The sequence below is a fragment of the Patella vulgata genome, chromosome 2 (assembly GCF_932274485.2).
Source record: "Patella vulgata chromosome 2, xgPatVulg1.2, whole genome shotgun sequence".
In the NCBI taxonomy this organism is placed as follows: Eukaryota; Metazoa; Mollusca; class Gastropoda; family Patellidae; genus Patella; species Patella vulgata.
Genome location: NC_065880.2, coordinates 37,250,776 through 37,264,470, shown reverse-complemented (window position 1 = coordinate 37,264,470; position 13,695 = coordinate 37,250,776). Strand labels below are relative to the sequence as shown.

The following is a 13,695-nucleotide window of genomic DNA, read 5'->3' as shown; positions in this document are numbered from 1 at the left end:
GTTTGGGCATGTACAAGAAATCGTGGACAATATACCTCCACATTTATACGTGGGCGTATAAAAATTGTGACCTTGAGAGGGCCCACTAGCTAAAAATAATCTTTTGTACAATCAGGGGGCATAATCCATGAAATATTTATCCGATACATGCCAATATCGAAAGGTACCGGGACATAAACATATATTTCAAGTTTCATCAAAATAGGATAAAAATAAAGACCTGTAGAGGGGCAACAATATACGTCCACATGAAAATGTGGGAGTATAAAAATTTGATAATGAAGAGGTAATATGTTGAAAATTTAGCCAAATTACTTTGTTCGGAGCGTGGTTATGGCCGTTTATAAAACATCATAGCTAAAGCTGTTACGATAAACAAAAGTCTTGATTATTCATTTTAAAATTAAATTCCATTCGTGTTTAAAATGTATTGAAAATCAAAAGCATCCATTATTCTCGAGTTGATAATGGCCTTGGCATGTGAATAAAAGTCTAATTATATAACATTTGAGGCCAAACCACAGATCTGCATAAGGCAGATTTATCTTTTACATTATGCAACTTTAAGTTTCATCTGAATCGCACAAAAATAGTGACCACGACCTTGGTATAACGTTTTTTTTTTTTTTTTTGGAACACTTTGCGTTAAAGGAAGCGGTCACTTTGATGGTAAGCTTCGGTCCTATTTTCACGAAAATTCTAAATCTATCGTAATTATGATACAGTGATACAATACGCCCACACTGGGCATTCCAAGAAACCTACCTTTCACCTGGATAAATTGTCTGGTGATCTGCTGACATATGCTCAGAATATTAGAAAGAAAACAACAAAATTATATTTCGATTAGATTTTTCTTGACTTTTTTAAAATTTAATTTTTTAACACAAATTGTACAATTATGAATACATGCATGATTTACAACAATGTCTTGACAACTGACGAAAAAACCAAAAGAAAATGAACGTTTATAAAGAGCTGTAAACATAGAAGTTTCAACAATATTATTCTCATAAAAAAAAAGGAGAAAAGTCCATACATATCATTAAATGCATGGATGATATATCATTCACTTGGGTATATTTTAACACACCATAATAAACAGTCAGTATTATGAAATATACAGTAATAAGATACTCAATCGTTCCCTGTTACATCATTATGCTATCGTTTAACTTTAATATTTAATACCTTTTTCTTTTTCAACCATTCATTTATTCAATTCATTTCACAACCAAAATACATACAATATGCTCAACTCTTTCAGTAACCTATAAATGTTGAATAGAATGCCCCTCTTTTCTCTGTTTTTAGTTTTAAATTTACTTACAGATCTTTGTAAACCGGTGCTCACCTCAAGAAATTTTTTAAAGATTAAGCTTATGCAAATTGCATAATATAAAATGTAAATTCCTTTTTCTTGCTGCGTTTTACATACATAGATGTTATAACAGGATTTTAATCAATTTTTGTTTTATATACTTGCAAGTCAATGAAAGTATCACAAAAAGTTTGAAATGATGCAACATTTAATCTTAATATAAGTGAAACAGGACTCTAAAATAATAATTCTAAAACTAAATTAAAAGAAGTTCACACTATTTATGCTAATATTTAGAATATCAAAATTTGCAATATTAAACAACTAATATTCAGAATATTAAAATTTGCAGTAATAATTCATTTTTAAATTAATAATGGCATAAATTATAATGGACATCAAAAGCAGGTTTCATTTCACAATAACTGTATTTTTTTTTGTTCATATGGTGTACACTACTGTCAATGGCAATATCTATACTCAACTACATTCAAAAAGAAATTTAAAAAAATGTTTTGGGAAAAAAAGTATGCAAGTGTTCATTTTAATTTTAAATTGTGACTTTACAGTTCTAAGAAAAATGTAAAATTGAATCTAACATCTACAGATCAAAAATACAAAAAGCTTTGTGAAATGCAAAAGTTGGAGAAAAGGGTATAAAAAATTCATTGAAGTAGAGGAATAATCAATTAGATTTTACAGATTAATGAGCAAACAAGGGATTTTTAACGTGAATTCATCATAGGAAAATATCAAGGTTTCAATGGGAATGGGAATTTATAACATACATTTATAGAACACTGGAAAAAAATTTAACCCCAGTTGAATACAACAAACATACATTAACAACCCAAAGTAGCAGTCAATTTATTTCTGCTATATTAGGGAAGAATTGTTCTATATTTTATAAAACAAAAAAAAACAAAAATTTTGTTCTTGAATATATAATAAAGATTTGTAACAGATCTATTGTTGCCAAAATATTTAGGCAGCTTCATGAATATAGCAGTTATTTCATATTATATGTCACACATACAAGTTTTAATATTCATCGAAATCATTCATTCATTCATATATATATTATAATAATAAAAGGACATTTGTTCCAAGGATTAAATAGCTATAGCACTAATGGAAATAAATTAGACTACATTTCTCTTTTAAAAGACAAAAATATAGAGACATGGAAATGTTTAAAATGTGCTAGTAATGCTGGTGCAATATCAATACAATGGAAATAGAGTTATCCTTTGATTTCAATTAAAACACCACACAAGGTAACCATTGCATGAATATCAAATTTGAAACGGAAAGGCTTTTTCCCCTTATAAAGTAATTATAGCACACACAATAACTGCGATGAAAAAAAAGAGAGGGAGCCAAAATTATTTTTAGTCGAGCGATACTGAGCTAGTGTATAAGATCTCTTATAGTTGGGAAAATGAAATCAAGCTCCTATAGAATTATAATCCGAAATATGTAGAAGTTACTCCATGTAAAACACAATTAGTATTCACAGCTGAGCAATTCTCCACAGATTCCATTGAACTCCAACAGATTGATCACAAATATTTCATAGCAGATCACTCATTAATAATATATATCACTGTAGAATAAAACACAGTGTTCAGTCCATAAAACACAGTTGGTAATCTTTATAATGGTAAAAAAACAAAACAAAAAAACCCCTTTTGTTAAAGCAACATCCAGTCACTGATAGATTGGGATAAAGTAGAACTAGCAAAGGTAGATTCATGTACAGTTCGGCCTTTGGCACCGGTTAACCAGTATATGACCTCAATACATACATAAATGTATTATGTGGTTTGGAGAGTTGAAGAGTCCAGTCACTGTAGCCCAGAAAGCTGTCTTTCCTGTTTTTCTTTTATTATTATTAGGTAACTGACTAGATTGAGTAAACTAAAGATTTAACAACAGAATTCCTTATCACAAGTTCAAGGACGTCATTGTAAGCACATAAAAAAAAAAAATAACATAATAAAGTGAAACAAACAACTTATATATAATATATTCAAAGATTCTTATATATATTTTTTAAATAGAAACAATAAATTACACCTTGTCGAGATCAAAAGGTAAATAATTTTAAAAAAAAAAGAAAAAAGAAATCTACATTTATCATGTACATGGGGTCAATAAGCAAGGAAGCCAGCTTCCTGTGGCGCACAAGTGACTGATCGACAGGGACTTCACACATGTAGCCCCTTCCATCCAGATTTTTTTTTTTTTTTTATCTATTTTTATTTATTTTTAAAAACAGCCTTTTTTATGCCTTATCTTTATTGTTAGAATTCAAAGCCTCCTTACGAGGTGGCATACGTTCATTCATTTTATCTAAACATTTAGCCTCTTCAAAACCACTGATCTTGTGCGTAGGAGAAAATCCACTCAAAGCTTAAAAAGCAAAAAAAAAAAAAAAAAAAAAAAAGTACAAATAATTTCAATAATGTATAGGTTGAACACAACAAAATATGAACAATGACTAAGCACAAGGCACTATTTCATACCATGTGTTTTGTTAGGTTAGTATCATAAGAGACAAGAGAGAAATGGGGTTTAACAGCCACTCCACACAAACTAGGTCATTTTGGGACTAACACATGGTACAATTTTATTTCAATAATTTGTGCGTAGGGGTCTTTAGCAGTGGGAGGAAACCGGATAACTCGGAGAACACCCACAAGGTTGGACAGTATCACAATGGATACATAGGGCTGTTGAAACTTTCATAAGGCAAGTATCTTGCCAACTTCTTCTTACACTGTTGAAATGAGGGTTCAACAGCTTTTATTTCATAGTATAATTTTAGGTTATAAAAATTTTTCAGCAGTCAATGTCTTAGATTGAGAAGCCACCACATATATTATATGCATATGTTACCACCATAAACAAATACAGAGAAATGAGCCAATTGTACACATTCATTTAAATATTTCATATTTAAATACTAATGTTTCATTTAACTAATCTTATGTCCCAAGTATTATCTAGGTTAAAATATCTACAAGCTAGTTGTATCTATTCACTTTGGTTACCAGGGCCCTTAGTAGATACCTCAATTTTGATTGGCTAAGCACTAAAATCAATCTAATATTATCCAATCAAATTACGAAAATTTGGATTTTTATCTTAGTTAAAATTTTGTGAAACAAGCCCCAGGTATATAGTATTTACATTGCTTTCCAATCACCAACATAAAAAAAAAAAACCTACCTGTACTAAGTGTTTCTTTACCCCCTGATAAAGCTCCTAGAGGCAATAGACCATTTGGTGTTAAACCTTTTAATTGTAGAACACTTTCACTCTCTTCTCTGCAATTAAAATTTACCATTTGTTAACAATATTTCTACAATTTTGTACTAACCTGATTACAGTTGCATCTTCCTGACAAGACTAATTTGGAATGAAAATAAAAAGCCTAGTTTGAACGATTTCCTGTGGAAAACTACAATATGTAGAACAGAAAGTGTTACCTATTTCAACTTTCTAGAGAAATATTATTAAGTTTCAGAATCTAAGCACACTCTGCCTCATACATAACAATAATCACTACCTATACGTAGCTCGGATTTGTGTTTGAATGGCCACTCAAGTTTCACAAGTCATGATATGAATAAATAAAATTGTTTTCATCAGAGTTAATGGTATATTCAGAAGAGAAATTGGTAAGCATGATTCTTTGAAAATTTTAAGTCATTCATTATTGAAACTAACCGGAGAACTGTGAACACTCTAGCCATCTTGCCAATGGCTCTAATTTTGTTTCTGATAACATCTTTTCTTGCTTCAACTGCTGCAACTGAAGAATAGAATGGAATATGATCAGTTAGGATGGAATGATGCGAATCAAAGAATACATAATGTCAATTCTGTACATCTATCAGTTGACTTATCACACTAAAAGCCCATTTGCCTATATAATGTCAATAATTGCCTTGATAGACAGCAGGCATTATAAAACATAAAATTAGAAAACTGGAAAAGTCAAATTTGTATGAAAAGAAGTTTCAGTAAGCGGTTTACGGCTTTATCAATAAATCTGACTGTGTACATAGTGCTTTTATCTATATCTTTTAACACTAAAATCTGAAGAAAGTCTTGTTTTGTATCTAAATTAAAGGTATGACTAGAACTATGTAAGCGTGATGTGATATCTTGTGAGCAATGATTTTCTCTGTTCAATGAGGTATTGTTAATATATGTTAATTACAGTTTAAACAATTCAAAAGTCAGAATTGATTAAACACTTTATTCCCCCCAAAATTTATTGCACCATCTTCTTTAAAATTTGTATCCATTTATATTTGTATCCAAGCATTACTACTGAGGTACATCTAAAGCTCTGGGATTATGTGATAACAAAACACTTAAACTGTTCTTCATGTGACATAGTTGACCTCAGTATTTGGCATTTACAAAGTGTTCGGCTATGTTGGTTTTTTGTTTTGTTCATTTTGCTTTTCATCCCAGAAACTACTTTTCAGATCATTCCAAATTCTCCTATTTCATAGGAAATGAAATGGGGTTGAATGTCCTACTTTTCTGCATCGACTTGGCTAATGAAGATGGGTGTATATGCCATACAGTGAGTGCTATGGAAATGAATTCGGTTATAGACATTTGGGACTAATAATGTTTTACAACATCGCGTGTTATTCCAACAATTGTATCACTCTTTAACGAATTGCATTTCTCAGGAATGGCTGAATACTTAGTTTGTGCATTCATAAATATACTAACAAATATTTCTGTTTACAATTAAATTACATTCTAATCTTTAAAATTTACTGATTTCTAGATATTACATTCCCACATTATAAATAATTCCGGTATATATATCTCACTTTTGTACAGCTAGTCAAAAACACCAGTCAAAAATACTTTACATCTGGGGAAGTAATGCAAACTGATTTTTAATACAGATGCAAAGTATCTATGGTTAGAGTCCTTATCCATATGTGAACTATATTAACATAATCAATAGATCATCTTTTCTCACTTTTGCACAAGTTAGACAGAAAGCTTATTAATTCTGACTTATTTTTAATAATTAACAAACGTTCTTTTATAGAACAGATGACCTGTTAAGGATTAAAACTTTGGCAAGCGACATCATAAAACTAAACTGATGCAGCAAGATGACAAATATACTTGCAAAATATAATAAAAAGATTGTCATTTAAACATCTTACACCACAGGAGCTATTACAGCATAAAATAAAAATATCTACATTCAAATATTTCAAATGAAGATCTAAATAACACCAATCCTTATGATCTACATTTTGAAAAGACCAACAAACTTTACAAAAGGCTTAGAAGTTACAAGAGGCTGGATTAATCGTAATTTATAATTTACAAGATTTTGTCAATTTTAAGTTAATTGAATCAATACAATCATAGAGATACGCTAAAGTTTTCTAATAATACTACTAATATACATGTAGTGACTATCAAATAAAGATAATGGATGACAAGCAAGCTATTCTATTAGAAATTTGCCTAAACTGAAAAATTAAATCAAAGTAAATATATACGTATCACAGCCTAATGACATTCCTGAAACCAGTTCAATACAAAATGTCTTTGTTTTACTACCATCAACACATTCTCCATAAATAATTAGAAATTTGATTGAAATTTTGTTTTCTTTCAATTTGACATGACAATTAGCTTAAAACTGGTTTTAGCAATGTCTCCAACAATCAAACTTCTAATTTCAACAAGCAATGCAAACTGTATTACTGTCGTTCATTTTCATTTCTATATTTTTAATGATTGTAGTTGACCTCCCATATATTCTTTTTCCTTTTCTTATCTTGAAAATACCATTATACATTACCCACCATGTTAACTTCTACACAATCAAAACAGGTAACAGTTAGCTTGGATTGTTATTACAGTAAGAAAGGGGGCAACTCACAACAACTTGAATATCATGGATTAAGGGATAATCTTTAGTTTTTGTTCAGGTCCGAGAGAAGAGCATAGGGGCATGCACATTACAGAAATATTAGTCAAGTAAGGACATCTAAGGTAAATTATCTTACAGCAAACCAAAGAACATGGTAGTTATGTTAACATTCTCAAACAGGTTTGGACGACAGTTGGAATTTCGCAGGCAAGCACTTTGTTTTGCAAGAAAAGTGCCTTTTACGAAACACCATGAATATCACTGGATTAGAATCAAGACAATAGGAGGCAGCGTACAATCGTTAAATAACAGTGGCTGTAGAGAAGTCCACTTACCAGAGTGTTTATCCTTTGGATCTAAATAATGCAGGAACAGCAGAAAAGGTAGAAAAGCAGAGGATATAGCTATCAACTTGTGTTGAAATGTCATTACCAAAAAATCCTATATCCTAATTTTTCTAAATTACTATTTGTATCCGGCCACAGATTTATACAAGTTGCACAAAATAAATTATGATTTATATTTGGATACCTCAATTACTACGTATTTAGTAAAAGCGAAGGTGTCTTAGTATTTTGTATTTGAAAATAAATGTTACGGGGAGAAAACAACTTCATAAAAATCTTAAATCTACTTTCTTTAACGCCATGCTGGTTTATCCCCTTGGCTCCCCAAAAGATAAGTTGACAGGCAACAAATCATACACCTGTAGCAGCTAAATCGTCTCAGCAGTCGACAAGGGTTGTCACATATATACTATTCAAAAAAAGTAGGGGATATTTGATTTTGGGGGCATAATACTAAAATATGCAAATGACTACGAAAAAAGTCACTATAGAACCTAACAGAAGAAACATTTCCAGTTACATGTGACGCCCAAACGCACCAATAGCTACTGCATAGAATGCAGGTGATGCTTGGGATCATCATGGGGGTCCAACCCAAGATTTGCACGACTCTGACTTTGAATGTTACAGTCATTGTGGCATTGAATTCCAGGGTGGAAACATCAGTTTAATTGTTTTAGTGACCAGAAAAATTTTGATATGCGTCGGCTTACCCAAAATGAAAGGTTACGTGCCCTTGGCATGCTACAGATCTGCACAACACAGGCGGTTGTGGCGCGGACGATGAATGTTTCTCAGTCTGTCATAAGCAGGCTATGGTCCAGATACCGTGATACACAATCTGTACAGGACAGACCATGCTCAGGTCGACCAAGGGCGACAACTCAAGCCCAGGATCGATTTATCCGTACCTTGGCCTTGAGAAATCGTGTCATCACAGCAAATCAGATCAGCGCTCGTCTTCAAACAGACACTGGTGTGAGAGTGAGTGGCCAGACGATTCGGAATCGACTGCATAGGGGTCACCTTCGCGCCCGACGTCCTCGCGTGATCCCTTGTTTGAGAGATCATCACATTCAGGCAAGACGTCGTTGGTGTAGGGATCGTCAACACTGGGATAATCGACGCTGGAGCAATGTGATGTTTTCAGATGAGTCAAGGTTCACTGTTGATTTTTTGGACAGACGTAGGAGGGTGTGGCGTCGTCGAAACGAGCGCTTCCAAGACGTTAACGTCATCAGACATGATCGATTTGGGGGTGGTTCTGTTATGGTGTGGGGAGGCATCACTGTTGCTGGAAGAACGGCTTTACATGTTGTTGCAGGGCGTGTTACAGGCCAGTACTACCGGGACAACATCTTGGCAGTCCATGTTGTGCCGTTCGCACGACGTCATGGCCGCCATTTCATCTTCCAGGATGACAACGCAAGATGTCACAGGGCCAGGATCGTTACAGGTTACCTCCAACAACAGAACATCACCACATTACCTTGGCCAGCACGGAGTCCCGACCTCTCCCCCATCGAGCATGTCTGGGACATGCTTGGACAGAGGTTACGTCAACGTCAACAACGTCCTGCCAATGCTTGTTTGGCAAACAGAGGAGGATTTACCCGTTACTGACTTGGTTGTGATGCTGTGGTAACTTTGCTGTTTGACCCCGGGTATCATTTTACCCTTATAATGGTCAGTCTGTGCCTTACTTAGTCTAACGATCATTTGGAATAAATCGATGAATGTGAACTTCATTTCATTTTGTCATTTGTTTCTTCGTCAGTTTCATTAGGTGACTTTAATAACACTTAAAATTCAAATATCCCCTACTTTTTTTGAATAGTATATATGCTTTTGTAGATCATAGGAGCATTTGCAAGACACTGATATCAATTTCATACAGATTGAATGTTCACAAGGTTCAACAAGCCAACAGTGAGGTTGATGTCCACCGCCGAAATCCCAAAATAAATAGATGACACATTAATTAATCGCTCATTTATTTTTTTTAAAAGTATCGAGCAATCAAACTGATTATCAACTATACACTAAGTTTCATCAGTCTCTATCAGATAGAATCAAAGTTATCTTGTCCCAAAGCATCGCCTAATGAAATTGATTAGCTCTGCTTACCTTCAGCTCAAAATGTTAATCATTGAACTCAGTCAAGACATTCACCTAATGAACATCTACATCAAGTTTAAACATTCTACCTCAATTAAAAGCAGAGATGTTATGTTCCAAAGTCTTGACCAATTAAATTGCTTATCGCTCCTTAGCCTAAGCAGAAAATTTCTCACCATCGAACTTAGTCAAGGTAATGAACGCCTACACCAAGTTTGGACATTCTACCTCAATTAGGAGAGTTATTGTGTTCCAAAGTCTCGGCCAATCAAATTGCTTATCGCTCTGCTTACCCTGAGCAGAAAATGCTCATTATCGAACTTAGTCAAGGTATTGATGTAATGAAACTATACACCAAATTTCATCACTCTCAATTAATTAGTACTAAAGTTATCGTGTCCCAAAGCATCAACCAATCAAATTGCTTATCTCTGCTTACCCTAAGCAGAAAATGCTAATCTTCGAACTCCATCAAGGCAATGGCCTAATAAACTTGCGCCAAGTTTGAACATTTTAGCTCAATTAGAAAGAGTTATTGTGTCCCAAAAAGTGTGACAGACAGACGGACGAACTCATTTTAATAGTCCCCTGCTTTCTTCAAAAGGTGTGGCACAACAAAGTGAAACAAGGGCCAATAATTGTAGAAGTAATTAATGGAAATTATTGAAATTCAATAGGCCTCTTCGTTTTACTAATTTAAATAATGCTTGGGAGATTACATAAAAAGCTGACAGTTCTCACTGCAATAGTTAAAAACTAGATAATGTAAAGGGAATTCTGCGAAGTTTACTGTATTGTCGATAGAGCGTTCACAAGGTTTAACAAAGTGGAACAAGAGCCATAATGCAAGAAGTTATTAAGGTTCAATAAAGTGAAACAAGAGACATAACGCTACAAGATTTTAACTTAAATTGCTGTTAAATAATGCATGTAAATTTAATACAGAACAGATAATAACTTTTGTAGTTAAAGCTTTCATAAGGTTAAGCAAAGTTAAACAAGGGCCATTACTCTAGAAGTTGAGTGAAATTTGATATGCTTCTTCGTCTCACTAATGTTAATATATATAAATTCAAAACTGATCAGATAATAAATGTAGTCTGTAGAGTGTTCACAAGAAATTATGGACAACGGACAGAGGCGAAGGCAATAAACCACCACATTTCCATGTGGGCATATAAAAATAAATGATTCTAAACTTATTCAGGACTGTAACATTAGCTAGAATTATCTTGACTGATGTTTATATATATATATTTACATACTATACTACAAAAGAACAGAAGGCTCATTCCAAATTCCAAATGCGAAATTCCAAATTCATGTCTTACCAATAAAATAGCAAATTGGCATCCCCCCTCAAACGAATAAATTTTTTAATAAATTGTAATTTTACACAACTAATTAGTGCTAGTTTACCTATCTGATGCCGAGCCAGATAAACACCCGTTCCAAATTACTAGATTTGAAATTCCAAATTTGACATAATTACCTGACATTACAATCATCATGGCTGCTAAAGAGAAAAGTGTTGCTGATGCTAATTTGCTATTTTATTAAGACATGAATTTGGAATGAGCCTTCTGGGATTTCGTACTATACTCTATTAGTCTCTCCGGCCTTTAAAACAAACGTTACAAAACAAACACAATACATAGTCATTAGAATAGATTTTACAATGGATTATCAAATTCTATAAATTTTGCAAACTGAACACAATATCCCTTAGAAAAGTGATCTTCATATATGAAGAGCATATGACATTAGTATTGTATCAAATTGCATTTATCTACAGTAAAGAAAATAAATAAACATAATTTAACATACCATCAACATTTTCATCTCCTTCTGTCATCAGTTCATCATCAGAACAAATATTGAGAATGTTAACTAGCATTTCAGTTACTGTGAAAAAAAAGAACCCCAAAACATTTTCAGCAATTATCTCAACATGCTGTATTAGGGTTAATTCAGCAATAGACTAATCATGGCACATTTCATTCAGAAGAAACCAAAAGTGACTACATTGTTTAGTGTTGAATAGTTATATTTCAGTAAAGAGTACAAATAATTCACTGTGAGATTAATCTTTTTTCTTATAAGCACTGGTTTTACAGGAAAAAAAACCCAAACTAATTTACCTTTTTCTCCTACAAATGGTAATGACCATGTGAACACATCCATAAAATTTGGTAACCAATATGGATGAGGAGAACAATTAAATTGCCTTATATTCATTACATTGTTTTCGTATTTAAGAATGGCAGCTGAAAAACAATGTTAAAAAGATAGGTTGCCAGGCAACAAAACATACGCCCCACAGCAGCTAAATCGTCCGGGCAGTCAACAAGAGTTGTCACATATTCCTACTTTTTTCGGTAATGAAATATTTATAATACACTAAAATCTGATTAAGAGCAACAACTCATGAAGTAATTATCAGAAAACCATTAGAATTTGTTTGGTTTTTATAAAGTTCTGCCACATGCTAACGTTTTGTATACAAAACTATTAATATCATGAATTTAGCTGTTCAAGTCATAAAAATTCATTGAAAATCAATATACTTGTTCATCTCAAGATCTTAAACTCTGTGTATCAATCTGAAGTCAATCGGATGATAATTTTAGCCTTTAGACTGGAAATCATTGAAAATCAAGGGCCATAAATTTGGCAGTAATTATCGGAAATCGATGAAAACCAATAGGCTTCTTCGTCTCATGACCTTAAACACTGTGTATAAATTTAAGGTCAATCGGACATTAACTTTGGCTTCTAGAGCGTCCACAAGATTTTTCAAAGTGATCAAGGGCCATAACTCTGGCAGTATTTATTGGAAATCGCTGAAAATCAATAGGATACTTCATCTCATGACCTTAAACACTGTGTATAAATTTAAAGTCAATCGGATATTAACTTTGACCTCTAGAGCATCCACAAGATTTTTTTAAGTGATCAAGAGCCATAACTCAGGCAGTAATTATCGGAAATCGTTGAAAATCAATAGGCTTCTTTGTCTCATGACCTTAAACACTGTGTATAAATTTGAAATTAATCGGATATTAACTTTGACCTCTAGAGCGTCCACAAGATTTTTTGAAGTGATCAAGGGCCATAACTCTGGCAGTAATTATCGGAAATCGCTGAAAATCAATAGGCTTCTTCGTCTCATGACCTCAAACACGGATATTAACTTTAGCCTCTAGAGCGTCCACAAGCAATTGTGGACACCGGACGGACGGACATTTCAATGTGGGCGTATAAAAAGGCAATTTTCCAGTTTTTCTGAAAGGATTTAGTTCCAATACTTATTTACATTTACAGCATGTTTCAAGGGACAAAAACTACAATGGGTCTTATTTAGAATTGTGTACCAGTGATAACACAAAGGTAATGGTTTTTTTTAGAATAGAAATGAAATTTAATATCCTACTTTTCTATGGAAATATTGCCTTCACTGAGGGGTTAATGTCTCCTCTTCATCGAATTCCAGCTACCAAGAGTTTTTTTATATGCATGCTAACGACTAGGCGATGTACCTTGCAAGGCCCTACTTCCTAAACCACTAATAAGGGGAAAGCATACTGGGATCGAATAGGCATTAAGTTATTCAAGGCCTACACACAAAAGATTTTGAAAGTTCTTGTAATTTGAACAGAAAAGTTATGAACAGGCATGATTCTACTTGTTATACACTTAATGACATTTCATTTCAACAATTTTAATTATCAAGTATGTGACATTTTAAAATTATTATCAAACAAAAAATGTTGAAATGGTTATTGATTCTGTTAATATGGTCACAATAATAGGAATATGGGTACATAATGATAAAGCCATCATCTTACCCTTATTATTATAGACATCCAGATAGTTTGGTGCAGAAAACATTGTTATTAAAGATGGAAAACCGGTAGTCTGACTTTTCCTATACATTCGATACCTGAAAATTAGAAAATGTTAATTCATCTTAC

The 13,695-nt window shown here is 33.0% G+C and overlaps 1 protein-coding gene across 3 annotated transcripts in view; it reads right to left on the bottom strand.

The window, feature by feature from the left end:
- Positions 1-835: 835 nt before the first annotated feature.
- Positions 836-13,695, bottom strand: part of LOC126810519 (protein phosphatase 3 catalytic subunit alpha) — a 59,031-nt gene continuing 46,171 nt past the window's right edge. The window contains exons 8-14 of one of the 3 annotated variants that reach the window (XM_050535631.2): positions 13,570-13,664; positions 11,863-11,988; positions 11,549-11,626; positions 7,592-7,612; positions 5,057-5,141; positions 4,556-4,653; positions 836-3,736 (exon numbers count right to left, since the gene is read on the bottom strand). In XM_050535631.2, the coding sequence (XP_050391588.1) occupies positions 3,609-3,736; positions 4,556-4,653; positions 5,057-5,141; positions 7,592-7,612; positions 11,549-11,626; positions 11,863-11,988; positions 13,570-13,664 (631 nt within the window). In that variant the 3' untranslated portion in view covers positions 836-3,608. The remainder of the gene's footprint in view (positions 3,737-4,555; positions 4,654-5,056; positions 5,142-7,591; positions 7,613-11,548; positions 11,627-11,862; positions 11,989-13,569; positions 13,665-13,695) is intronic. The other 2 variants (XM_050535630.2, XM_050535632.2) reach the window with 2 other exon arrangements.